We start from the raw sequence: 26,414 nt of genomic DNA on the forward strand, positions 1-26,414 counted from the left end.
TCCCCTGTGGTGGTGGTTCCCACCCACTGGCAAATAGAAATCAGCAGCCAAGCTCATCTTCTTGTCATATTCAGAAAACCACTGTCTCGCCCTTCCAAAACTGCTAAAGACATGGTGAATGATTGAAAATGCAGAGAGAAACAAGAGAAAAGGAGAAATTAAACAGTAAGAGAAAAAAATGGGGTGTTACCCATTTTATTGCAGTCCAGAATAAGAAGGGAAACATTTAAAAAAGGACAGAAAAGAGGCAGTGCAATTTTTGTATTTAAAATACTTTGGAAGAAGACTTAGACTTAGCAAACAAGCATTATTTCAAACTTTGCCAAGAAAAACAACATTTTCATATAATTTTAAATCTGTGGTGAGCTCCATTCTTCCTGGCCACTTCATCCTTCCCAAAAGTGCATTTTGCCCTTCACTCATCCCTAAAACTGCCCTCAAAGGCGCAGCCCAAACGATTCTCTTGCACCAGGTGGGGAGGCTGAGCTTTACGATGCACATCCAAATAAATGGCGTTTCCAAGTAAGTAAGGCAGCAGAGAAAAGCTCCCGGGAAGCTGAGGAACGGACCTGCCATTTAAGAGCTCGGAGAAAAAAAAAATAAAGAATGGAAATCTGCAATGTGGGAGCGTGCCAGCGCTGGGGGCGAGAGGGACGGGCCTGGGAGGATTTCCAGCTCCACGCAGCCTCGTTATTCCTGCTCCACATCCACCTGCCCTCCGAGCCCTGAGGGCTGACACGGGGCCACGGTGCTAAGGAAGGGGATGATTTCAGTGCTGTCCAGCCCCTGGCACAGGCGTCAGCTCGGTTTTCTGGTGTGAGCAGCAGCGGAACAGCCAGGAGGACGCAGTGCCAGCTCCAGGGGAGGGAAGTGCCATCCCTGCAGTGCTGAGAGCTCACGGCCCCGGCGCTCTCCCCTCAGTGCCAGCCGCTGGCAGGGCTGGCAGGGCGGGAGGTGGCGTGGGGCGCACGGAGGCTCACCTGGGGCAGGGTGCTGTGAGAGCTGAGCACCAGGCTGCAGACACTGGCTGGTGCCTCTGTCCGCCGTGCTGTCACCCTCACCAGCCGTGGCGGTGTCCCCGGAGCGCTGTCCCCAGCTGCCGTGGCGAGCCTCTGCTCACGGTCCCAGGAGGAATCCTGAAATCACAGAATCACAGAATGTGTAGGTTGGAAGAGACCTTCAAGATCATTAAGTCCAATCCAGCCCTCACACCTCAACTAAACCATGGCACCGAGTGCCACATCCAGTCTCTGTTTAAACACATCCAGGGATGGTGACTCCACCACCTCCCCAGGCAGATCATTCCAGTACTTTATCACCCTTTCTGTAAAGAATTTTTTCCTGATATCCAAGCTATATTTCCCTTGATGCAGCCTGAGACTGCGTCCTCTCGTTCTGTCAGTTGCTGCCTGGAGAAAGAGACCAACCCCCAGATGTCTACAACCACCCTGCAGGGAGTTATAGAGTGATAAGGTCACCTCTGAGTGTCCTTTACACCAGGCTAAACAACCTCAGCTCCCTAAGTTCTTTGTATGGCTTATTTTCCAGGTCCCTCACTAGCCTCGTTGCCTTCTCTGGACGTGCTCAAGCATCTCAATGTCCTTCCTAAACTGAAGGGCCAGAGCTGGACACAGCACTGGATGTCTTCCTAAACTGAGGGCCCAGAACTGGACACAGCACTCAAGGTGTGGCCTGACCAGCGCTGAGTACAGGGGAAGAATGACCTCCCTGCTCCTGAGACAAACAGGGGACATGTGGGTAGGGCAGGCCAGCTGCCTCCAGGCTCTCCCCTGCTTCTGCAAGGGCCAAAATGAGCTTTTCCCCATGCAAGGGGAATAGTGCCTTCGATGGGCATCCCACCTCTCCTGTCAGTCTGCCTGGCACTGGCCCCAGGGCCAGCAGCGTCACTGCAAACCACGGTGGAGGTTTGCTGGCCCGAGACTCTGGGACTGTGCCATTGCTGCATTGCATTGCACGTTTCAGCAACACAAGACACCTCAAACACATTTTTTTGGAGAAAGGAGGAGGGATTTGATGGTGTCAGTGGCTTGGGCTGTGTTCAGTACAAGGAAGCTCTGTGACAGGATGCTTTTTTCATCCCCCTTACAGACAGGGCACAGTGGAGGGAGCAGGGGCACCGCTCACACCAGCTGTGCAGTTGCGTCCCTGCTTGTTTCCACATTGATTTTTCAATGTCTTTATTGAATGTCACATCTCCTTGGGGATACATAGACTGGCCTGGCCACAGAGACTGGTGGCTGTTGCCAGCAGAGTTCACTGTTGGGTGGATCAAGGCACCCAAAAAACCCAAAGCAGGATCCCACTGCCTATGGCATAACAGCACTAAAAATTTGTTCTGAAACACACACTAGAAATGCAGGTTTGACTTTAACTAGAGGGACTGGCAATGTGAAGGGAGTCAAGAAAAAACGGGACTGAAGCGGTTCCTGAGTCAGAGGAACACGAGAATCTCCTGCAGTGACTGTGGGGTGTTTTGTCCTCCTTGTTCTTGATCCCCAAACTCCTTTAAAGTGTTCTTCCTTAGACGATACCATTCAGCTCCATCTTCCCTGTGGGATACTTAAATTTGGAGTTCCCCCAGGTATATGATGGGAAGCCAGTTCAACCTGTGGGGCAGAAAATGGTGTTTATCTGATAGGGTTATTTCACTGAAAGGAGGAATCCCTGAATTTTGGCATTTTTGCACGAGTGTACCCCCTAGATTAGGGGGATCCTGCAGCATCCCATGGCAGGGCAGTGAGTGCGGGATGGAGGCGGTGAGCGGGGGATGGAAAGAAGGCCTGCAAAGACACGAGGCAATTTTATTTACCTTGGTGCCTTTGAGATAACTGAGACCCTACTGCTTAATTCCTGCCTCTCCAGCTGCTGCTGTATCTTTTAGAAGGCTGTGGAAAATTGAAGAGAATGCAAATAAGAGAGACACAAGTTATCTGAGAGCTGGGAAAAAAATCCTGAAAAGGGAAACTTGAAAGACTCAACCTACTTCACTTCTCAAAAGTGGCTGGATCAGAGAGCTGAAATGCGTCCATGGGAGACAGTGTCAGACGGGAGCAGCTAATCCAGCTGCAACTGCAGAGCAGGAGCCAGAGTCAGAGCTGGAGCTGCTTGCATTACGAGTAAATCAATTAACACTTGTGAACCAGAGAGGTTGCCTCATTAATGAGACAAGCTATCACAGAGAATGTGTGGGAACAGCCTGGATGTGAGCTGGGCAGGCTGCTGTGCCACTCGAATCCCTCTCAGCCCAGGAGTGTGCAGCATCTGGCCCCGCAGTACCAAGGGGGTGGCTCTTACCTCAGGCAGGTTTTGGGGCTCTCTGGGTGTGACTGTGGAGCTGGGCTGGCTGGCCCCAAGCTGCTGCCTGGCTGTGCCATGGCGTGCATCCAGGCTCGGAGACTGCACGGGTGCAGAGCGCAGCGTGAAATCATAGAACTCATGGATATCTGCAAAACAGCAGGAGAAACATCCTCAGGAGGCAGCCTGATGCCTGATAGCAGCCCTGGGGGGTGCAGCACCTGTGACCTTCCCCTGGTCTGAGCCCTCTGTGAGAGGCTGGCACGCTGGGAGAGGGCTCTGCTGGCTCCCTGTGCTTGCTGTGTTGCCCACCACACCCTCTCTTGCAAGGCAGGAGGTGTAGTGGGGTGCCTGGCTCACCGTGCAGTGCCCAGGGCTCTGGAAGGCATGGGAGTGTCCACGGAGCAATGATCACACCGTCCACAGGGGCTAAGAGCAAACTCTGCTCAGCAGCATCAACCCAAAATCCACCCCCTCCTGCTCTCCCTCCAGGCTGTGCCAGCCCCAGGCATGGCCCCCTGTCCCTTCTGCTCTGAAAAGCCTCCTGCACCAGGCAGCCCCTGCCTGCCTGCCCTGATGCTGATGGGCTGTTCCCTCCCCATCACTGCTCCCCAGCAGCCCTGGCCTGTGGAAGGGCTCACTTCCCAGGGGGACAGCCAGAGAAGCCACAGGGCACTCAGTGTACAAGCCCTAAAGCTGATGACTACAGCTCTGTTAACCCCAGCTCCCTCTGTGACATCCCCCCTGTTCCCACCTGCACACTGCCACTGCAGGTATCAAGCATCCTCATTCTGGGCTCCAAGGATCTGAGTTTGCTGCTGTAAACCACAGTGGCTCTAGAGAGAGGCATGAAAATGGGGTATCTCAGCCCTCACTGCTCCAGAGACAGGTCTGGGGTGAGAGTGGGACCTGAGAGCAGCTGCTCTAGTTCCAGAGGGGCTCTGGGAGCCCAGACCCTCTCCTAGCCAAGCCAGGAGGATTTTACCCTCTCCAGGTCACCCACAGAGGATTCCAGGGAGCAGAAGGGCTGCAGTGGACTCTGCTCCTCCCTAAGGAAGCTCCCACTGCTGCACACTCAGGCAGCTGCTGGCCCCTGGCAGCCCCCAGTTATCTGCGGGGCCAGCACCTCCAGAGTGGTCAACATATCCACTGCAGAAGTGTTTAATTTCAAAAAGGAAACTACATCAGAAGTGGGAAACAGTTTTCATGAAGAAACTGGAAGGGGTAACAAAAACTTGTGGGAGGCTCTGAGCCTATTTAGAGAGACCCACTGGGAAGCAGAACAGACATGAAGTGTCTGGCTGGAGGACACTGTAAAGGCAAAAGGGAGGAAAGCAAAGCTTGACTGCAAAGGAAAAGAGGCTATTGAAAACGGGAAGACATTCATCTAAACTGCTGAAGCTGCACCTAAATGAGAAAACCAGAATGGATGGTAAATGCTGACAGGTTAAAGGTAAAGCTCCAAGAGGTCGGCCAAGAGAGTTTGGTAAACGCCTTCCAAAAGCCATAAAAAATGTAATAAATCCCTTCAAGCACCTGGGAAACAGGAAGCCTGGCAGAGCCTGCAGGGCCAAAAAGTCAAGGCAGCAGAAATGAGCACTCGAAGCAGGAAAAGACACAGCAGGAACCTGAGACCATTTTCTGTACCTGTGTCTGCTGTGGAGGAAGCTGAAGAGCTCCTCTCCTGTGGGCAAGAGGGGCAAGCTGTGGGGCTTGAGGGGGATGTAGCCATTCTCATGGCACTCCCTGGGAGCTCATGGACAAAGCATCTCCAGTCTGTGATTTCTCACCTGAAACTATGCCACACCATGGCATCACGAGGTATTAAAAGGTTGCAAAGATTTCAAGAGGAAGTCTGGTGAGCATTGGCAGTGTAAGCAGGGACACGCTGACCACTGCCTGAGGCTGTTCCCCAGGTGCAGCAGGATGCTCTGCCTCAGCAGGGATACAGCAGCTGCAAATCTCTCTTACAAATTCGTCAGTGAAGGGCAGAGTGAGGAGGGTCTGCTGTTCTTACTGCTGAAGAATACTGAGACCAGCTTGACCAAACTGTCAGACCCCACCACGAGGACATGCAAGACAAGCTCCCTGACTGGAGCTGTGAGCAGCAAGAATGTGCACGCCCTGATATGGAAGTGAGAGTCAGGAGCGGTGAGAAGAAGAAACTAAAGAGCTGCTCGCACCTTTTTCAGCACAAAGCATATTTTGCTGATTAGGTCTGATAACACAATCTAAAAAATGCATATGACTGACAGTCAATCCCTTTATACTATAAAAGGCAGGCACACTTTTGCACAGTGAGGACTTCTATCATGCCTCCCTAAGGGGTGTGAAGATCCTCCCCCTGAGTGGGGACACCCCTCAAGGTCACTCCTCGAGGCTGAGTCAAAGAGATTTGCCCTTGGTCAGTAGTATGGGTGAATAACATCAATCTCTACTTAATAGTTGTTTAGCTAGCTTTAATATAATTGCTTTAATATTGCTTCAGAAACAGTGCACTACATTAGTAGTTACAGCTATCCACACTGTTTAGTAAATAATTCTGATTAAGCTCTTTTTTTCCCACTAATCCTTATCATTATTGTATTAAATTTACACAAATAATTTAATGTATTTATATAAATACACTAGGTTTATCATCCTTAATCCTGCGGGAAAAAGTTGTATAAAGGTTCAATTACACCTATATAATCCTTTACAGATATACCATTGACAAAGTCTGGGGGTAAGACTGGATCCAGCTACACCCAGGCTCCTCTCTGAGGATGAGTTTAGAGAGGAAGAGTGTCCTCTCTTCACCTCGTGACTCAACAGGAGGGTTTTTATAATAAACTTTGTCTGAAGCTCCCGCTCTGCCCATGACACCAGGGATGCTTTCACAGAGCAGGGCTGCACACCTAGGCACAATTCCCCATCCTCTCTCCCAGTGCTTCACCACGTGCCCATGCACTGCAGCAGCACATCCCTGATGCAGATGGGATGAGAGCAGCTTCAACTTCCATCTTCCAGCTCCCAGGGGCTGCCTGCTCTGCTGCCCTCCCAGCTGCGGGGGCAAGGCTGATAGAAATCTCAGCTGCTGGCAGCCCAGCTGGGTGCCCAAGGCAGCCCAGCCAGGCTCTGTAGCTGCCTGGGTGCAGGGAGCACCGTGCAGGAAGCACCAGTGCCACTTTTGGAGCTGCTGTTTGGTGCTTTTTGTGCCCTGGGAGACATGTGGCAGCTGGCAACGACGGGAGGAGTGGGAGCCCCCAGATGCACCCACTGCACCTGGGGCACCCCTTCTACAGCACCCTGGCCGCCAAACTGGCTGTTGGCAGCCCCTGAAACTCTCCCAAATCAGACATGAAGTTGCAGCCAGCCAGAGAAACTGGACTTTGTTTTCGTGCTAAAACATCTCTGCCTCTGGTTATAAAAATAATAATTGCGTAACAGGATAGCAGCAGCTTCTGGCTGCACGGATTACGTTGGGAACACACAAAACTTTGCAAGAATGAAAACAGGATTTGAACAGCCCCATTGTGGGGTTGTGCTGCTGCTGGCATCCCCGTTTGTCACCCATCTGCTGCAGGAACACAGCCTTGGGCAGCCAAGCTGGCAAGGTGCCTGAGGGGCAGGAAACTTGTCCCCTGAAGCAGCCACTCTCCACCTCCAAAACCCTCAGCCCAGTTTAGGTGCTTGCCAAAAGAGGAATTGTTGCTGGCACCAGGGATTAGAGGAGTTTCCGGATTGGTGGACAGGGTTCACGCAGCAAAGGACAGAAGTACATTTTAGGACACACGCACATGGCACTAAGGTAATTTAAATATATGCTGGCTTGCCTCATTTTTTATGAGCACCACAAATTGCACACAAGTCTGCTCACCTGTGTACTTTGAGAGCAGCACTACCTGAAAAGCCTCCATAAGAGGACGTTGTGGTAGCAAAAGATGAAGCTGCATGTTCTGTCTTAGAGCCCAGTTTCTGTGTGATGACATGTAAATCCGTTCTGGATCTAATAAGGAAAAGTAACTCAAGATTCACAGAGATTAGAATTTTTCAAACAATTTTTTTTCCTGCTGTTAACACATCAAATAAATGTCATTAAATATTTCCATAGCATCAGCTTCTGTGTGCTAACGCAGTGTCCTTGTGCCAGCCAGCACAAGCACTTCCAGAAGATGACATTTCTTCCCCAATGCATGCACTATCACCAGCTGCAGCACCACAGGTTTACCCCAAGCAGAAACCCCAGCCTCGGCCCCACTGCCATTCACACCCATGGCTGCCACAGCAGATTTTTTCAAGCAAGCTGCAAGTTTCCATCCTTGCTATGGGCAAATGTGCAAGAGGAGGAGTCCTCAGGGTTGGGAAGGCTCCAGATTCCTCCAGTTTTCCACGCTGGCTCCTGCAGCCACCCGGTGAAGCCATTACCACCATCCCCAGCTGTGCTGTTAGCAAGCAGGTCTTGCTGGGGTTTTGCACCCAGGGAAGCACTACCTGCCCCTCCTGCCTTGACCACATCAGGATGCTCATGAGGAATCTTTTGTGGGATAAAAGGAGCTGCAGGGGAGGATTGGGGAGCCCAAGCAGCTGATGGGACCTACCGAGGTCTGCACTGGCCACTGCTCAGGCACAGGAGAGAAGCTGAGTCACGGAGGATTTTTGGGAGGAGCTCGGCCCCTTGGGCTGCTGGCAGTTGGGACAGCTGGACACACACAAACCCTGCCTGTCCACCAGCTTCTCCTGCTGCAAAGGGCACAACGGCCCCTTTCAGCCCCGGCTCTGGGAAGGAAAGGTCAGGGAGCTGCTTTTGTGTGCGAGCCCCATCCTCCCCAGCAGCACAAGAGACCAAGCACCTCCCTGAGGGGCTGCACGGAGCAGAGGGAAAGCGGGGCCACCATCACCCCAACCCGGACTCCTGGAGCGCCCACCCCTCTGCCGGGCTGTTTCCTTGCAAGTCACGCACTTGGCTCCACAGCCTCAGACACGCAGGGAGAGAGGGGCCAGCAGAAGGGAGCCAGCACAGCCTGTTTTCCCTCTGCACAGCCAAGGAATTTCTTTTGTGCGGAGCAGGGTTTGGCACATTCCAGCGCAGAGCAGCTCCCGCACCGCCGTGCCGTGCCGAGGCAGCCGCCGGGGCAGGAGCAGTCCTGGCACAGGCAGCGTGCCCCCGGCACAGGGACAGGGACAGGGAGGTGGTCACAAGGATTTAAAGGGCTGGGCCGTGCTCAGAGGAGTCTGGCACAACGCGGTGCATGTGCAGAGCAACACTGGGCATGATTGCAGGGACTGATCCAAGCAGCACAACACTGATGCACCCTGCACACAACAGAGGTTGGGGTTTGGAGACCCCAAACCAGCTTATTCTTTACCAAAAAAAGCATAGGGAAAGTCATATCCCTGGCATTTTTCATGTGGATGAACTTGGCAAACTCCATGATGTTTGGCACTGCTGGTAGCTCTGCTATGGCCTGTTTTGATGTTCAAACTCCAGTCAGCCAGTGTGTGCCCTAGGAGAGCATTACCTGCTGGAGCAGGTGGCCTGAGGACAGGCACGGACCGTGCTCACACATTCATCTTCCCCAGGGGCTGAGAAAAAGCAGGGCTGTGTTGCTGAAAGGCTGCAAGAGGAGGGATCTCTGCAGCCTAAGGCCTCTCCAGAGCCAGAAGCATCTGGCATGGTGTGGGGCAGTGAGACGGGAGCTCTGCACTGAGCAGTGTCTGTGCTCTCCTGCAAATCCACCTCCCACACTGAGCCAGCCCTGTGACTCAGAGCAGGCTTCAGACACGCTGGTCCACTGGGAAAAGGAGGGGTGAAAATAAAAAATGAAAATAGAAATGTTCTGTCACCCTTGCAGCGCTGTCACTGTGCTCCAGTGGGTTTGGACCGTGGACACGAGGCAGCCCAGTGTGTGCCAGCCGCGTGTGGCCACGGCGAGCACTCAGCCAGACACAATGCCCATGCTGGGACAGAGGAATTCACAAACCTACACTCCAAGGGGAAGCAGGGGGAGGGAGTCCGGGAGGGGGGTGCGGAAGTAATTAATGCAAATTCCTAGTTTAGGTAAACACATCCAGAGAAAGGCTCGCTCTGGCACGGGGAGTTAATATCCTGTTAAACCAGTTGAAAAGGTCACCAGTAAACAAGCGACACTCCCAACACTCCCTCGTGCCAGGGCTGATAGGACAGCAAGACAAACGGCTGTGGGCAGGGAGCTGGGGACGCCGCAGCATCCGTCTGCCAGCATGCAGCTGCAGCCAGCTCGGTGCAGACGCGTTCTCTCGGCAGCCACACTCTCTCCACAGCCCTTCTGCACTAATAGCAACAGCCCTGGGCCTTGGGAAAGCTTCGCACAGCCCCAGGGAGGACTGGCCAGCACACAAAATGTGACCTGAGAGCAGCCAGGGGTGTTGGGCTAATGTCAGGTTGGTCAAGGTCACAGCCCTGCTCGGGATCCCTGCCTCCAGGCTGGGGATCATTTAGAGAGTGGGTTGTATAAATTAAGAGAAAGAAAGGAGATGTACACTGGCTCCCTCAGTGTGGGGGCCCCCCTGCCCTGGGGAGTCCAGCCTTGGCACATGCCTCTGCTGCTCCTGGTAGAGACATTCCAGCACAAGCCCTTTAAAAGGACATGCTGGGACGGAAAGTCTCCAGGTGAGACAGAGAGCAAGAGAGAAAAAAGGATAGAATAAAATTGCTCAGGACACAGAGCTCAACTTCATTTTCAATGGAAAACCTGAAGCAGAGAGGAGCTGCTGGCAACTCATCTCTGCAGGCACAGAAGTGGAACTCTGGCTGCAGAGGTGTGAAGAAAAGGTGAGAGCTGCCAAGAGAACAGGGAAGGGGAGCACCAGGGCTGAGGCAGCCTTGGGTCAAAATGCACTGAGATGAGCCACAGATCACACGTGGAGCTCTGCACCCTGGGGCCTGGGTCTTCCTGTAAGAGGGCAGAGCCTCTCGGGTGCTTTCCCTTCCTTCCCACCAGGGAAACTCAGCTTCTCTCCCAGGAGATCCAGGAACAGAAACCACCAGGGCTGCATGCATTTCCCACAGTGAACAGAACTTAAGGAGAACAGCAAGATAGCTGTGTGTCTTGCACAGAGAAGCTGCACAGCCCAGAGACTTCAGCTGCATTTGTCTCAATCCACATGGAGAACTTTATACAGTGCTCAAAATGCCATTTTCTGGTGTCCAGCCCCAAGATAAGCCTTGCTGTTAAGTCTTGTGTGGAATGGAGCTGCTGGAACAGTGTGTTTCTCACAAGTGTCTGTGGCTCTAAGCTCAAGAAAGGCCAGAATACCCTAAAGGAGCTTGGGTACATGTGGATTCTCTCTTAAAGACAGAAAAATGAAGTTTTCCTTCCTGGAATACACACTAGGCCTGTACTGCACAGGGAGTGCTTACAGCAGGGCAGGATGCCTCAGCAGGTGCTGGATAGGTCAGGAATGGCCTGATCAAGAAGGTGTTACCCCTTGTCCTCAATCAGACTGAGGAATGCTGTTCACTACAAACACCCAGTGACTGCAGCCCTGGTGTCTCCTGCCTGAGCCCTGGAGGGGAAAGGCAGCCCAGCTCCCCGGCATCACATGCACTGTGTTTCCACAGAATGCACTGGTCAGTGCCAGGCGCCAGTGTGGGATCAGGCTCCCAGGAGACCCCCCTAAACACAAGGCTGCAAGGGACTGCAAGGCAGGGGCTTACCCAGCAGAGCCTGGAAGAGTTCACTTTGGAAGATGTGCGAGACTTTTCCAATGGAAGCTTTTAACTCCTGCTCCTCCGGGGACCGCAGGGTGCTTTGGTATCTGGTCAGAATTTCCACTGCCCGTTCAGTGTCTGCAGAGATGACACAGGAGTAACAAGGCATTAACATTGTAGGATATTAAGGGAAGGCTCGAGTGCAGCCTGGGATAATGCCTCAAGCTGCCTTCCAGTCTGGATTTTTAAAAGTCAGACAGCCACAAAAGCAGCCTCCTTACACACACCTGGAAAGCTAACTCTGCTGAGAGGCACTGAGGGCCCACAGCAGAGACCTAGGCAGGGACTGGAGGAGAGGCAGTTCTGCCACCAACCCTGAAAATCAGGGGCTAAAATCAGATTCACTCAACTCTGAACCCTGTGGCACTGGGCAGCCTGAACACCTCTGCCACCTCCAAGGCACAGAAGCCAGCTCGTTCAGGAGCTGGACACATTCCGGTTGCACAGGGCTATGAATACTACTGCTGGAGCTGCAGCCTCCCACATAGGGCCAGATGGCTGCAGCAAAGCTGAGCGTAGGCCCATTCACGTAGTGCAAACGGCTCAGCTACAGGAGTGGCAAAACTTGGGTTTCTACAGGGTGACCCATAAGAATTGCTCAAAGCAGCAAGCAGCCGTGGGTCAGCAGGAGACAAGTGGGAAAGGAACACGATGCCTTGGGGTCAGACAAGATGCTGGTGAGGAGGGTGTGGAGGATGCTGGTGTGGAAGCTGCCATGAAGCAGAATTTTGGTTAATGAGTGGGCTAGACATAACTATGAGAAAGCCCTGGACCTAAAATAGTGGAGCTGTGCTCTCTCTGCCTGGACACCTCCACACTTCTCTGGGCAGACAGCCAGAGCTGCCAGTGCAGCCCTGACCTCAGATGTGACCCATATCTCAGGCAGGTGGTGAGCTCCTGTAGACCTTGAAACCATCCCTGCCCCATCAGTGGGTATTTCCCTTTGTCACCCAGGCAGACTGCAGACAAAGAGTGTCTGTGTGAGAAGGCAGGGAAGCTGTCCCGCCACTGCTGGAGACTCATCTTTTAAGCCAGGAACTCATGCAGAAAGGATGACCCTGCTCATCACAGGGCTCTCGAGAATTCAGGTCATCAAACAAGGGGGCCTGTGTCTGTTGGGTACGTGCCACCTGGTGTCCCAGCTCGCCCAGCCTCCCAGCTTCTCCTCGGCTGAAAGGGACAGGGGGTCCTCCTGCCTGTGTCACCAGCCCACACAGACTCATCGTGGGAGCAGAACATGGAAAGGAGTCTGGGGAAGTGTTCACAGCTCCGACTTGGAGCTGGGCTCCACACTTGCTCCAGGAAAAGCAGGGACTTTTCCCAGCTTTACAGCAACACTAGCCCTGTGCTATTACTAAGAGCTTCCTCCTCTGAAAGATAAAACAGTGGCCTCAGACACTGCCCAGCATACTATGAGCAAGGCTGAGATGTCATTGCCTGGTCATTCCTGACCTTATCAGCACAACTAAAGAAGCAAACGGAGAGCTGGGGCCCACCACACCAGGACACAAAGATGGGGAACCTGGTGTAAACTTCCCACCACAGCCCAGGCTGCGCAGCAAGAGCGGCAAGCACCGCGCTGACCTCTGTGCTGCTGCCCACTCGTACCGGGTGACAGCCAGGCCACTCGTACCGGGTGACAGCCAGCTGGAGCAGGGGACTGCCGGCTCCCATCTAGGGCAGTGCCGTGCACCCAGCGTGGCAGGGAGACCACAGGACCCTTCTAACAGCTATCAAAGAAACAGCACATGGTGTCCAGGGCCCACCTCCACGTGCCTCAAGGTGCACGCAAGTCCCACTTCCAGGAAATCCCTCCTCGCAGAGCCCAAACCCCCTTGCCCGCTCTCCTCCCCGCAGCGCGCAAAGGGAGCTGCAAGCAGAGCATCCCACGGCAATCCCCACTCCGAGCCACGGCAGCACACCGTGCCCACAGCCCCAGGACGGCGTGGAGCGAGGGCGCCCAGTCCTCGGCTCTTAACCCCGGGGTGGCACGGCCGCCCGCGGTGGGCAGCGAGGGCGGGACTGCCCGGCAGGAGCGCGGAGCGCCGGGCGCGGTCCCGCCGGGGCACACACACTTGTTGAGCGCGGTGCCGCGGTGCCCGGGCGCGGCGGGCAGGGCCGGGCGGTGCGCTCCTTACCTTCCCGGCGGATCATCGCTCCGCCGTGGCCGCCGCCGGCCGCTCCCGCTCCGTGCCAGCCCGCGAGCAGCCCAGCCGCCGCCCGCCCCGCCCCGCCCCGCCCGGCCCGGCCCGGAGCCGCCCCCCGGGCCGCCGGCACCGCCTCCGGGAGCGCCCCGCCACCGCCGCGGCCACCGCCGCTCTGCCCCGCGGCGCGGCCGCTCCGAGCCCGCCGGGCTGCGGGGAGGCTCGGCCGGAGCCCCGGGAGCCGCGCCCGGCTGGGCCTCCCCTCCGTGCCCGCTGCGGAGGGCCCGCCCGGTTCCCCGCGCCGTCGGTAGGTGGCACGGAGGCGCCGCGGAGCGAGCCCGCCCCGGGCCGGTGCCGTCCGGGCTGCGCCGGCTCCTTCTCCGGGCCGGCAGCGCCGCCGGCAGGGAAAGGTGCGGAAGGGAGGACGCAGGCGTGCCCGCCGCACCCCTGCGGGTTCTGTCTGCCGCTCCTCTGCTTTATTGACATAAATAGACAGCAACAGGTCAAACCGACACGATGCCCCCTCTCCCTTTTCAAGGCCCTGCTGCAACGGGACCGATGCTGAGTCGTACCGCTCCCTCTGCTGCCCTGGAGCAGCAGCAGGAGCGTGAGCGCGGTCCTGCCAGCCCCTGACACCCACCACCCCCACCCAGCCCCGCGCCTTCTCTCTCCCGAGCAACAGGCACTGACTGCTGCATGGAGTGCCAGGACCCTGTCCCGTGAACATGAAGCCAGCAGCAGTAGGGACAGCATTTCTGTCCAGGATGGGAGGGTGAAGAGCTCGGCTTCCCCTTTGTCGTGTGAAAAGCCACTCCACACCCCCCTCCCTATTCCTCAAGCCAGGGGACAGGGCAGCCCCCAGGGGAACAGCCCTTACACCCATCGCTGGCTGCAGAGCTGCTGACAACAGGCAGAGACAGCCCCTCCCCTGCACCAAACAGCGACCCAAATCCCCGCTCCTGTCCAAACCCCAAGGGAGAGGTCTCAGCTCCAGCACGGCTGGATAAATATCCTGCCCCTAGGCCACCCCTGCAAAGCTTTAGTTCCTCGCTGCCAGCGGGAAATGACAATTCAGTTCCAGGTCTTTTCAGCGGAGGGCAGCTGAGCACCACGAAAGGAGCCAGGAAGGCCACGGTAGAAGGGAGGCTCAGGAAGGAGTCCGAAAAGGAAAGGAGCCTCGAAGCTGGCCTGAGGAGTGCTCCTGCTGTGCAGGGCTCTGGCTGCCCCTGCCCACGGCTGACAGGCAAGAGGGGTCACTCCTGCATCAAGCTGTTGATCTTTGTGAGCAGCACATCCGTCTCAGACTCTGAGGAGACAGAGAAAAACCCAGTCATTGTGGGCAGCCACCATCCCGCAGCGACAGGCGGAGCAGCCTGAAAAGCAGGTTTGAGGATATTCTGGGAATGTGGGATTCCCTAGTGCTGTCCCACAGGGCTGCTTGTTAAGGGCAGGACAGGAGGAGCTCCCTGGGCTGGGATTCCCTTCCCTTCCCCCCCTCCGCCCCCAGCCATCCCAAACCACTCTGTCACGTTTGGCTGGAGAAAGCTGCCTGCCTGTCAGGGAGAGTCCCACAGGCAGAGCCTGGCTCCGAGGGAGGGAAGCTCCCGTTCTGCGCGCACTCACCCGCTGGCCGTCTTCTGTGGGAACATTTCCTAGGAGATGGAACAGGATCGATGTTAGCATGCAAGTCTGGTCTCACCACTCCTTTCCCTGAGCTGCCAGCTGGAGGCTGTGGGGCCCCGCAGTCCCGGAGGGAACTGCTCTCAGTGCCTGCAGCACTGGTAAAAAGGAGCAGCACCAGGACCCCCCAGCCTCAGCCTCAGAGTGGGCTAGGAAGTGTGAACTAGGGCACCCAGCAGCTTGAGGCAGGGTCAGGGCAGACTTTTAGCTGCAGCTTGGAGATAAAAGTTGCCTTCACACACTTCTGTCTTACGTCGACAGGAGAGGATCCCCCCAGGATCTGAGTCCAGAGAGGGGTGGCAGCAGGTTTGGGTCTGCACCAGCCACCCAGGGCACACGACAGCCTCCCCCAGCAGGTTTGGGTCTGCACCAGCCACCCAGGGCACACGACAGCCTCCCCCAGCAGGTTTGGGACTGCACCAGCCACCCAGGGCACACGACAGCCTCCCCCAGCAGGTTTGGGACTGCACCAGCCACCCAGGGCACACGACAGCCTCTCCCAGCAGCCCTGCCTTGGGAGGGGGAAAGGAATCAAACCTACTTCATCAAGACAAAGGCCCAGATGATGATAAGGAAGGAAACGCAGTCTACAACGATCCAGATCATGAAGTATGTGGTGCTGGGCTGCAAGGCAACGAGACAAGCCACTGAACACCAGCTAGGGGTGATGTGCTGTGGCACAGCCCTACCTGCTGTGCCACCAGTCCCTTCTACAGGGTCACACGTTCCCATGCCAGTACAGCAGTGAGCAGCAGTCACCCTCCAGGCAGCTGCACAGGGCTGCTGCAGAAGGGGACCCACAAGTGCCTGGGACACAGGGCAGTGGGGCAGGGTGAAGGATGGAAGGGTCACTTACAAGCAGCCAGATGGGGTGTTTCATCTCCTTCAGCACCTGGCAGGCGTTGGTGGTGACAGAGCTCACCCCTGAGCACCACAGCACGGAGAAGAGCCAGGGCTGGTTCACCACATACAAGTTGACAGAGATGTTGTCCCGGCGGTACTGCCTGCGTGGGGACGGCCGTGGTCAGAGCGGCAGACAGCAGGGTGCCACCACACTGCACAGCCAGAGGGGGATGCACATTTGGGATATGATCCAGCATTTGCAGCCACATGGAGCCTGGAGATCCAGACTGAGGGCAGATTTGCTGGCAGGGCGGAGGGCTGCAGCCAGCTCCATCCTCTGCAGCAGCCCTGCCTGACAGGGACATTTGTTCACAAGGCACACCCCTAGCTCTTCCCAGCAGCTCATCAGTACACAGCAGCCTCACCTCTGCTGGCCCCTGGGATGGTCCCCAGACCCCCACAGCTCCCAGGTACCTGGACAAAGCGTTCTCACCTGATCTCCTCAGAGCTCATGTCCTGGTAGGGCAGATTGACGTGCAGTCCTGGCTCCTCATTCTCCAGTCTCTTCCGGCCATAGACGTGCTGGACACCTGGGGCTTGCTGTTTGACATCTTCCCTGAACCCATCTGGAAGCCAGAGGACCTAGGCAAGAGCCAGAGAGCACGTGCAGAGGAGAGGGGCTCCAGAGAGTTTGCTCTCTTTCCATATTCCCTCGCAGGTCCAGGCCCACATGGCCTGCTTAGACAGCTGCTTCCTGCCCCCATCTCAACACTCAGCTCTTCTGTGAGGATCTCAGCCAGGACAGTCTCCTAAGAGCTTGCCCCAGCCAAGAAATAAGCACAGGTCCCACTGAAGGGAGAAGGCAGTTCCAGCCTAGGAAATCTACAACAATTAAGTCCTTTGTGGGTCCTTGAATGGCTCAAGAAGTGAATCCATTTATCCCCAACTCTGCAGCAAGAATGCATCTTGGATCAGCACTATAGAAAAAGTCTTTTCCATGTCCCCTCCTGCTCTGCATTCCCAAAAGGCCAAGGAAGTTGATTTGAGTGCTGATTTGTCCCCTGAGGGCAGCACGGATCCTGTGCTGCAGGGGTTGGATGAAGCATAAAGGAAACACAGAAGGGTGCAGCAGGAGTCCAAGAGCTGCAGGGAGAGGTGTGGTGTGGAGTGTGGGCAGGTGGAAGCCTCAGCATTGTATTCCTGCTCATGCTGGCAGTGTTGGTCTCCTCCCTAGACTGAGTCATAGTTTACACACCAGGGTGGCCAGTGCTGGGAAACCAAAGTATTTGGAGGGGTCTGAAGTATTTGGAGGGGTCTGAAGTATTTGGAGGGGTCTGAAGCTGTAGGCATTAAATCCTAATTATTGGCAACCTCTCCTAGCTAGAGAAGCCCACACGTGGGCAGGGCTGCCCAGAAGGGACCATGTATGGGGCTGTGGTGTTTGGAGTGTCAGGGATGGTCAGTGTGGCTGGCAGGACACCTCCCACCACGGCAGGGGTGTGACGGCAGGGCCTGGCAGGGGTGGGGTGGTGACCAGCTCACCTGCTGCAGCGGGATGCCTGACTGTAAAATCACTCCCAGGGTGACATTTACAAAGTTCTGGTAATCACTGTGGTTCTCAGGCCGAAGGTCAAACATGATGGAGATGTTGCTCTGCTTGGCTGCCTCTAGAGCCTGTTCCAGGGACGGGATCCTCTGTTCAGCTGCCTCCTTGCGATCACCGGGTGAGAGACTCTGCACTGTGGGAAATGGCCTCCGCTGCAAGGGTGAGAGAGGGGCAGTCACCACAGGCAGACCACCTGCAACCTTCCACATCCCAAACTGGTGCCTGTCTCTGACTGTGTTTCCTACACTGGCCCCTCCGTGTGCTCTCTTGTGCAGACAGGCATAGAGAACCTCCCTATGCACCTCTACCCTTCTCCCCACTAACAACAGAATTCAAGCAGCCCCAACACCTGTGGGCATTCCAAGCTGCTCAGCAGTAGTTAGTCACCTTTTGGGAAGAGCCTGACCACAGCTGCCTTCAAGCCCAGGCAGGCTGTGCAGCTCAGAGCAAACACTAGACATCCCCTCTGAAAGCAGCCATGACTCAGCTGAGGAGGCAGAACAAACCTCAGCTTGGGGCATAACCGCACCCAAGGGATTTGTGCAGGCTTCTGCACCCTGTCCAGGTGTCTGCTAGGACCAGTGCTCCAGAGGGAAAGTTCTGGAGCCCCAGGGCAGGGCTAATGCTTCACCTCAAAATGCACCCAATTCCTCACCAGCCACCCTAAGGACATTCCTGACCTCCAGAAACCAGCTGCCAGCATCCAGCTGCTGGAGGTCTGTCCAGTTGAAGGCAGTGCTGTTCAGGGCAGCCCTCTCAGGGAACACAGCCTGCACGTTGGTGGTCCTGGTGAGTTCCTCGTCATGCATGAGAAATGGGACCCCATCAGCACTGGCAAAAGGAGCACAGAGGAAAGCCGTATGTTGTAAGCTGTTTGTCTCCTATCCCTGCCCTGGCACTTCTGCCCCCTCCCAGCCACCTGCTAGAGTAACCCCCACCCTTATTCTACTTGTGACCCTTTTCACAGAAATGTGCACCTAGACACCAAGCAGTTCCTTGCTCTCTGAAACAGCTGTCCCAATAACAGGATTACATGAGATGAACTGGAGCCAGGGTCTGTTTTCCAAGCAATACCCCTCTCCTGATGGAGCCTCCCTCCCTGGAAGGCAATCTGCATGGGGGAGGACAGAAACCCAGTACCTCTCCCAAACCATTGGGACACCAAGCTGGAGCCAGTCCCATCCTGGGACAATGGGAGCGGCAGAGCCCTTTGAACAGGGCTGCCTCCAAATGCAGGCTGTATCAATCCTCCAGGTGTCTTCCAGAATGCCCCCTGTGGGAGGTGATATCCCAGCACACACAGGCCCCTTCCTCCCTCTGAGCCCCTTTACCTCACCATGACGTCTGTCTCAAAGACTTGCACATCACATTCCACCGCCTTGTGCAGTGACATGAGGGTGTTCTCAGGGGCCAGCTGGAAAAAGGAATGATGTTAGTGCAGAGAGCATGGGCAGGATGGGGCAGGAGACAGGCATTCATCCTGCCTGGATGCACCCAGCAGCTTGGCTGGGCTCTAGGGCAACCACAACGAGACTGGGGTGACCTGGGCATGGTGGGGGATGGAAAAGGACTGGGAATAGACAGCCAGAGCCTGCCTTGTCCCTGCTCCCCAGCCCACACTACACAGCCAGGCTTTCTGCTGGGAGTTGCATGCTCGTGGTCCAGTAGTGCTCAGGAAGCAGCTCTGTCCTGCAGCTGCTGCCTCCCCTCCTCACCCTGTGCTCACCCATCCTCCAAGCCTGAGCTGCTGTGGGGATACCACTGTTCTGGGCTGGCTAGAGCTTGTCCAGGCCTGTGGCCACGAGGATCTGTGCCCCCAGCCAGGCACAGCCTGGCTTTTCCTAGTGGAGCAGCCTGCCCCATCCACCCTGACCACTGCCAGGGTGCTGGTCACTCACCATGGGTGCTCCTCGATGGCCAACTAGGGCTGGCTTGGGGGGCAGCTGGTTCTGCTCCATGATGCAAGGGGAGGTGATTCCCAAGGGAGCCAGGTAAAGTGCAATCATCGCTGCCCAGAACATAAGCAGCACAAACACCTTGAGACCTACAGGCACAGACAGAAATTAGAGGGGATGAGGTGCAGAGGAAGGAAGTATTTTGCAGGTCACGAGGAATAAGCCAAGGCTGCTTCAGCTGGCATGAACCTGTAATGACCCTAGGTCAAACATTGCATCCCCAGCCTCGGGAACACTGCAGATTTATTCCAGGCCCACTACACACCCTTGCACAACTCAGCACTTCTGCAGCACTCTGCCACCTGTATCTCTCCTTCAGCTGCAAAGCAGGGAGGGATGAAGCTGCAACAAGGGCTGGTCATGAGAAGCAACCAAAAGCAGGCATTACTACCACACTGGAGATCTGTTCCCACTGCACTGATGCTCCCTGAGCACCACTCTGCCAACAGTGCTGCTCAGGTGGGTGGCAGGAAGCAGAGCACCAGCCAAGGGGACAAGTGGAGACCTTGGAGGGGCATTACCTGTGCTGCGGGTGCGGTAGATGAAGCTGGCCAGGGGCCAGGCAAGGAGTGTCATTCCCCCCACAACTCCAATGTGCAGGAAGGGACCTGTTGCCTGGGGAGGCAAAAAAAATGGTGTCAGCCAGCACCAGTCCCTGTCACCAAAATACGTATGCTCCAATGCCAGGGATCTGCTCCTGCAGCCAGCACTGCTGGAAGATCCACAGTGCCTGGGAGGGAGGGACAGGCTCCTGGTGGACAGAACGGACTCCTTGCTCTGGCCCAGGCACCATCCATCAGTCTGGTGGCAGCTGCTCCAGGCAGGACTGCAGGGGCAGGAGGAGCACCTTGCCTGGCCAGGCAGCAGAAGTCAAGGTCAGGGAATAAACACCCAGTGCACACAGCCCTGCTGAGGGCTTCAGTCAGCACTTTTCAGCCCAACCCCACAGGCCAGGCACTGGGTACAGCAGGGGAGTCCCTGCCACCGAGGTGACTCACCTGCAGGGAGATACGTGCGCTCTTCCACTCCTCCGCCCACTTTATTCCCAGCCCTGTGAAGGCTGCAGCCACCACCAGGGCAGTTAGGATCAGCAGGACCTGTGGGGCACACACAGGGCAGTTAGGGGAGCATGCAGCATCTTGCAGGCAGGCAGAGTCCTCCTCATCCTTTCCTTATGAACCCCTGCAAGCCCTGATACCCCACTTCCCCCACCTGGGTTTGCAGCTGAACTCTGTGCTCCATGCTTTGAGCACTGGGGATATTTCCATCCAGAGACATGCTGCTGAGGAGCGGACAGCTGCAGCCCAGCTCAGTAGGGACACACATCCCCTTAGTGGGGTCACAGCAGCCATACACAGCCCCAGCAGGCTGGTCCCAGATTCTGAAGGTGCAAGGGCAGCCAGGGCAGGGACCATCTCCCCGCACCCCCAGTCTCTCACCTTGTGCACCCAGTGTAGCTTCAAGGGCTGGCCACAGAGCTGCAGGCACAAGGCAAGGACCTGCAAGGGCAAGGAGCTGTCAGAGCTGGGCTGTACCCCACAGCTCACCCCTCACAGGGCACGGGACTCAGCCACAGGAGCTTGGGCCCCCTGGCACAGGCAGGGGCTCTGGCCATGCTCAGGGTGACCCAGCTCCTCCCAGCTCAGCCTGTGCTCAGCATAGATCCATTCCCCCCCAGCCCAGCAGGATCAGGAGGGCTCACCAGCAGCACAGACGAGTAGCTGATCAGCACAGCCGTGGCTATGAGCAGGACCAGGGACCAGTCTAGCCACAGCTTCCTCTGCCTGAAGATGAATCTGCCAGCAAAGAGGAGGGTCAGGGGGGCAGGGGTGAGGTGGGGAACAAGGCTGCATGTGGGATCCTACTCACTCGTTGAAGTTGTGGAAATCATTGAGGATGATGATAGCGAAGTAGAGCCACACCAGCGTGAAGAGGAAGACGCAGAAGAGGAAAAGGAACCAGCTGCAGTCATACTGAAAGCCAGAGATGAGAGTTATACACATACCCTCAGGACACCTGGCTCCCAGCCAGGTTTCTGAGACCCCTGGTCTCACCCAGGCAGCAGCAGGGAGCACAGGGGGTCACAGCAGGCACTGGCCCAGGGGTCCAGGCACTGAGCTGCCCCATGGAGAGGGAGCAGAGCTACCCTGGCTGGCTCTTTTGGCTGGACCCATGCTACAGAAAGATGGATCAGCATGTCCTACAGCAAACTAAAATCTGCCTATGTCAGGCTGGGAGGATAGCCCCTGTGGCAAGGCTGCCTCCTTTTCCATGCAGCACTCCATGGGAACAGGACTTTGGACATGAGGAGGGGCAGGGAGACAGGTCCCATTCCCCTCTAGCTGGATGATCCCTGGGCTGGGCTGAGAGGGGTGCAGGGCCTCAGAACTGCCCCTGTAGTGGCCAGTCTGCAGACTGGGTCCAGCTGCATTGTCCCCACCCACTAGTCCCACTTGTGTGGGGGAGGCGAGGGGTGCCACAGGTGCCAGAGGGACACCTAGCAACCCAGACTTATTTGTACATTCCAGGCAAGACGGGACAAGCAGCAGCAGAGCCACTCCCATGGGAGTCGGAGACCTCAGAGAATCCCAGGGCCTCACCACTCCCAGGTCACAAATTGCTGGGGACACCCTCCTGGTGGGGCCACACCCAGCCCAGGAACTGTGTCTCCCACGTGCCTGGCCAGGTGCCCCGGGACCTGCTGCCACCTCAGCCCTAGGGCTCTGCCCTGCTCCAGGCACGCGCAAGAGCTGCAGATGCACACTAATGCTGCTTTACCCTATTTGTCACCCAGCAGGAACACAGCTCACCCTCTCACCTCTCCAGGCTGGGGCAGTTCCTGGACAGTGCCAGGTAGCACTTCCCCAGGTAACCCCAGCTTTCCTGGGGTTTGGCCCTGGGAAGCAGGAGCAGCAGTGAGAGGTCAGCAGCTCAGTGTCTGGGCTGAGCATCCCAGCCAGAGCCCTTCCCCACCCCATCCACTGCCCTGGGACTCCCACAAAGGGGCTGGTAAGCCCCAGCTCAGCATCACTCAGGTATCACCTTGGTGGTTCTCAGGCCCTTCCTCTTCTCCTTCTTGGCAGTGATCCACTGGCAGCTGTAGGGGCAGAGCAGGCAGGTGGCACAGGTAGAGCAGCAGCCAGGGGGGTCTGCCATAGCAGCAGACTGTCCCAGAGCACAGGTCAGGTGTCCTGTGGGGGATACACACACAGTGTTGGCACAGATCTCCCAACACACTGCCCCCACCCCGTGGGGATGGAGCACTGAAACGTTTTGTGCCCAGGTACCCTGGCAGGTGGCCCAGAGTGCAGGGACATAGTGGGGCTGCTGGTTGTGTCCCCAGGCAAGGCATGGTGCCAGGGGAAGAAGGAGCACAGGGTGCAGCCCAACCTGTTCAGCAGGCTGCACTGGGACCCTTCACCCAACAAGCTGGAGCAAGCCTGGAGCTGGCACGGAGCAGAGCCTGCTCCCCAGCCCAGGGTTCTGCACTCTGCTGGGAGCCAGGACCGCTGTGCAGGCTCCAGGGGCAGAGTGCCAGCCAGCGTGACAGCAACACTGCACCCAGCCTTCCCACCTGCAAGGACTACCCGGTGCCATGCCACGGCCTGGGGCTCCTGCTGGCAGCTGGGGGTACGTGCAACAGTCTGGGAAGTTCCCCTTCTGATCCCTAAGTCCAGGTCCTTGCTGATGCAGCCCCATCCTGGCAGCCCCACAGTTCAACCTGCACACCAAGGAATCCCAAGTGTGGCTGGAGGAGCTGCAGCTGAGCAGGCAGTGGATGGCCTTGGTCCAAGTGCCTGTGAAGGAACCCATTTCTACAGCCACAGAGATCCAGGCTGGGGGCAGGACCACCTCTGAGTTCCCCAAGCACTGGCAAGGGGAGAGAGCCAGGATGCTTTGCTGTGATCCCCAGATTCCTGGTGTTTGGCTGGAAGAAGCAGAGCCCATAACAAGGTCTTCCTTGATCCATCCAGAGAAATCCCATCTTTACTATTGCTTGTCCTGCTGTGGAGCTGCTCCTCCTCCTCACCCCAGCCTCCCCAACAGGCCAGGCTCACTATGCAACACTGTCACCTGCAGATTAAGCCTGGCTCTCATTTCACTGTGACCACTGAGCCAGGTAGGAGAGCCAGCTGACCACATCCTGCCAGCCACATCCTCTCCAGTCTTGGAGGCAATGGTGTGCCTCAGAGCTGTGTCCCATTCCAACCTGGGCTGTGGAGACAGGGAGCAGAGCTAGCCCAGGTCCTCCCTGGCCCGGCCAGCCAGACCAGAGAGCTCTGCCATGCCCTGGATGTGGCCGAGATCAGCCTGGTCTCCCCCTGTAACAGGGCAGCACCCCAGACTGTCACCTTGCTCCTAAATGCCACCACTATGGGGGTCTCCAGGGCCGACACATCCCCCAGCACCCACACAGAGCACAGGGCCACAGGTACCACCCCGAGAGCAGGATCCCATCCCTGCCCAGGCAGCTTCTGCAGGCTGGGGGATGTCCAGGGGCTGCTGTCAGCAGGTCCAGCTGGCCAAGGCACAGAGGATGGTGAGCAGCAAAACAGATCCCCACATCTGCTGGCCCCTCCACCTTCTAGGCACCAGACCAGCAGCTGTAACCTGCTCAGTGATGGCACTGAAGGAGTCAGCCTTAACACAAGTACAAGAAGCCATGGGTGCAGATGTTTCCCCTCCTGATGCCCAGGGGCTCTGGCTGCAGGCTCATACCCCTGCTGTCACCAGAAGCAGTCACCACTTCCACCAGTGACCAGTGGGCTGAGCCAGCCTTCCCTTGGAGTCACCCTGTCCCCTGTCACGGCTCACACGGGCAGAGCACTGGTGTCAGCAGCTCCTGGCAGGCTCCCACGCAGGGTACACAGTACAGGAGGAGTGGCTGTGGGTACCAGCTGCAGTTCGGCACTCAGCTGCACCACGGGACTGTTGCTGCCAAGACTGGAGCTTGGCAGAGAGTGGCACAGGACTGGTCACAAATCTGCCCCAACGGTGCTGTCTGGAGGGTTTGGAGGGGAAATGCCACCCTGTTCCCCAGCTCAGAGAGCAGCAGTAGCATCAGTGGTTATGGCACAACACCCCTGTGCAGGGCACACATCCCAGACAGAGCAGGGACAGGCACACACCAGACCCTGCTCAGCTTCTGCTCCAGCTCCAGTGGGAGAGCAGCAGAGTGGGAGCTGGGGATCCATCACGGCTGGAAGGACCCCTCCTTTAGCTCCCACCAAACAACCCCCACGGCACACTCACAGCCCTCGTGTGCGAGGCACAGAGAATCTGGAGGGGTGACAAACCCATTGCCACAGTCACCGACACGGCAGAGTGTGCTGGTAACCTCACAAAGACCTCTGAGCCCCAGGAGTGCCGGCACAGGACAACCAGGTGACCGTATGCAGATTAGAATCCTCTTGTCCTAGAGGAGCCGAGCTGAGCCAGCCCAGGCTGTGTGTCACCGGGCAGGTCAGCAGGAGCTGCTGCCTAAGCCCGCTGTTCCCTTTCCTCGTAGAAAGCACAGAACAAGGGCTCAGCATGGGGCAAGTTTGGGTAACCCCAAACCGGCAAGAGCAGCACAGCCAGGCCCAGATCCCCCACTCTCAGCCGGTCCTGGGCTCCCCGTCCCTCCTCTCCAGAGCGTGGGAACAACACGAGCTACCCCCTTCCTTCCCCCCCGAGCTTCCCGCAGAGCCGGGATGATCTCCCCCGTCCCCGTTCCGCCCCGCCAGCTCCGGCGGCGCAGGACAGCATCCCCACGGCCGGGGCAGCCACGCCGGCACAAAAATACCTGCTCCCCGCGGATGTCGGGCTCCCGCAGCTGGGCCAGGTGAGCTCGGGGCTGGGCTCTCCCCGGGCCCATGCGTGCCAGCACTCGGCTCCCGCTGAGCTCACACCCTGCTGGGTGTGCCCGTGGCCCGGCGGCAGGTCCGCACAGGCCGGCAGAGGCGGGCACACTGCGAGCCGAGCGGAGCCGAGCCGAGCCGAGCGGAGCGGGGGCCGGGCTGGGGTCAGGGCGGGCCCCGCCGGCCCCGAGGAGAGGGGGAAGGGGCCCCGGGGCCGTCACGCGTCGCAGCGCAAAGGAGTTTGCAGGCAGCCCACGTCCAGGCAGACGGAGACTCCAGGGAGAGCTCCCGGGAGATGGAGGCAGAGCTTCGTGCATCGCCGCGCCTTTCAGCAAAGGGGGCTGTGGGAGCCCCTCGCACAAAAGGGGACTTTTCCCTTCCCGGCAGAGGAAGCCCGAACAGACACGTCCCAGGTCACCGCGGCTGGCCCGGCATACACACCGGGGCATGCTTTGAAGGCAGAAGCACAGACGTAAAAGTGCTTTTCTTGCCTTGAGCCGAGAGAAATCCTTCCGAACCAGTGCATGTGAACTTTGCTAAAGCGGCAGATGAAAGGAGTTTCCAGACGTGCCCGATGCCACCTGAAGATGGATGGGCATCATGATGCCTTCCATCTCCCCCCTCCCTCCCTGTGGCACAGCACTGCTGTGTCCCCCCCACCCTCTGCTCCAGGTCCCCGCTCCTGGCGAGCCAGGATGCACCGTGGGCGCTCAGACTTTTCTGCGTCACCGAATTGATCCGTCATTGCCTGGGATCTCAGGGGACTCCTCTGATGTTCTGCCACTTGCAAAAGACCTGAGAAAGCTGATTTACGGGGAGGTGATGGCATTCTGCAGTGACATAGCAACTGCCAATTTTGGCAGAAGCCTCAGCACTCAGCTCCCAGCCGATCCTGTTCCACACTACTGTTAACAGCTCGGGCACAACTCCTTGAACTGCTCCATGAAATGTGCTGATTAAGGCCTTATCAGTGGAGGGTCTGGAGGGCTACAGGAGGGTTTGTGCAGGAACACCCAGCGCTCTGCACCCAAAGGAGTAAGCTGAAAGCATTGCAATGGCCAGGAACATCCCTCAGATAAGCAAGCAGCCCTGCACCCCAGATTTTGTCAGATGTGAGCAGTTTGGCGGTGAGGTTCACCTCCCGCATCCGTGTGTTCTTGCTGACTCTGACACAGAGCAGCTGCGCTGCTACACGGAACAGCAGAGCTGTGGGCACCAGCGCCCCAGGAAAGTCCCTGGGATGCAGAGAGCCCGTTTTATGGGGTAGAAGATTGATTGTCAGGGATTGGATTTCTCCTG

The 26,414-nt window shown here is 57.0% G+C and overlaps 2 protein-coding genes across 2 annotated transcripts in view; both read right to left on the reverse strand.

Moving 5' to 3' along the window:
- Nucleotides 1-13,267, reverse strand: part of DLG3 (discs large MAGUK scaffold protein 3) — a 77,634-nt gene extending 64,367 nt beyond the window's left edge. The window contains exons 1-4 of the mRNA XM_066202739.1: nt 13,186-13,267; nt 10,994-11,125; nt 3,316-3,464; nt 981-1,136 (exon numbers count right to left, since the gene is read on the reverse strand). Of these exons, the coding sequence (XP_066058836.1) occupies nt 981-1,136; nt 3,316-3,464; nt 10,994-11,125; nt 13,186-13,201 (453 nt within the window). The 5' untranslated portion in view covers nt 13,202-13,267. The remainder of the gene's footprint in view (nt 1-980; nt 1,137-3,315; nt 3,465-10,993; nt 11,126-13,185) is intronic.
- A 393-nt stretch (nt 13,268-13,660) lies between these two features.
- Nucleotides 13,661-25,141, reverse strand: GDPD2 (glycerophosphodiester phosphodiesterase domain containing 2). The gene is made up of 16 exons (XM_066202416.1): nt 25,061-25,141; nt 22,318-22,466; nt 21,145-21,248; nt 20,978-21,071; nt 20,715-20,774; nt 20,274-20,372; nt 19,797-19,890; nt 19,219-19,364; nt 18,652-18,734; nt 18,001-18,151; nt 17,257-17,472; nt 16,208-16,356; nt 15,728-15,875; nt 15,413-15,495; nt 14,815-14,843; nt 13,661-14,497 (listed from the first exon to the last, which is right to left on the reverse strand). The coding sequence occupies exons 2-16, from the start codon at nt 22,429-22,431 to the stop codon at nt 14,445-14,447; spliced, it is 1,623 nt and encodes a 540-aa protein (XP_066058513.1). The 5' UTR covers nt 22,432-22,466; nt 25,061-25,141; the 3' UTR covers nt 13,661-14,444.
- Nucleotides 25,142-26,414: the final 1,273 nt, after the last annotated feature.

This window comes from Chamaea fasciata, unplaced genomic scaffold (genome assembly GCF_029207755.1).
Source record: "Chamaea fasciata isolate MVZ Bird 193981 ecotype frontalis unplaced genomic scaffold, bChaFas1.0.hap1 SCAF_22, whole genome shotgun sequence".
Lineage (NCBI taxonomy): Eukaryota > Metazoa > Chordata > Aves > Passeriformes > Sylviidae > Chamaea > Chamaea fasciata.

Coding starts and splice junctions, on each gene's coding strand:
- GDPD2 (XM_066202416.1), bottom strand. CDS start 22,431: ATGGCAGACCCCCCTGGCTGCTGCTCTACCTGTGCCACCTGCCTGCTC. Junction 18,152..18,651: donor GAGACAGACGTCATGGTGAG/GTAAAGGGGCTC, acceptor TCCTTTTGCCAG/TGCTGATGGGGTCCCATTTC. Junction 16,357..17,256: donor CAGGCATCCCGCTGCAGCAG/GTGAGCTGGTCA, acceptor GCTCTTGCCTAG/GTCCTCTGGCTTCCAGATGG.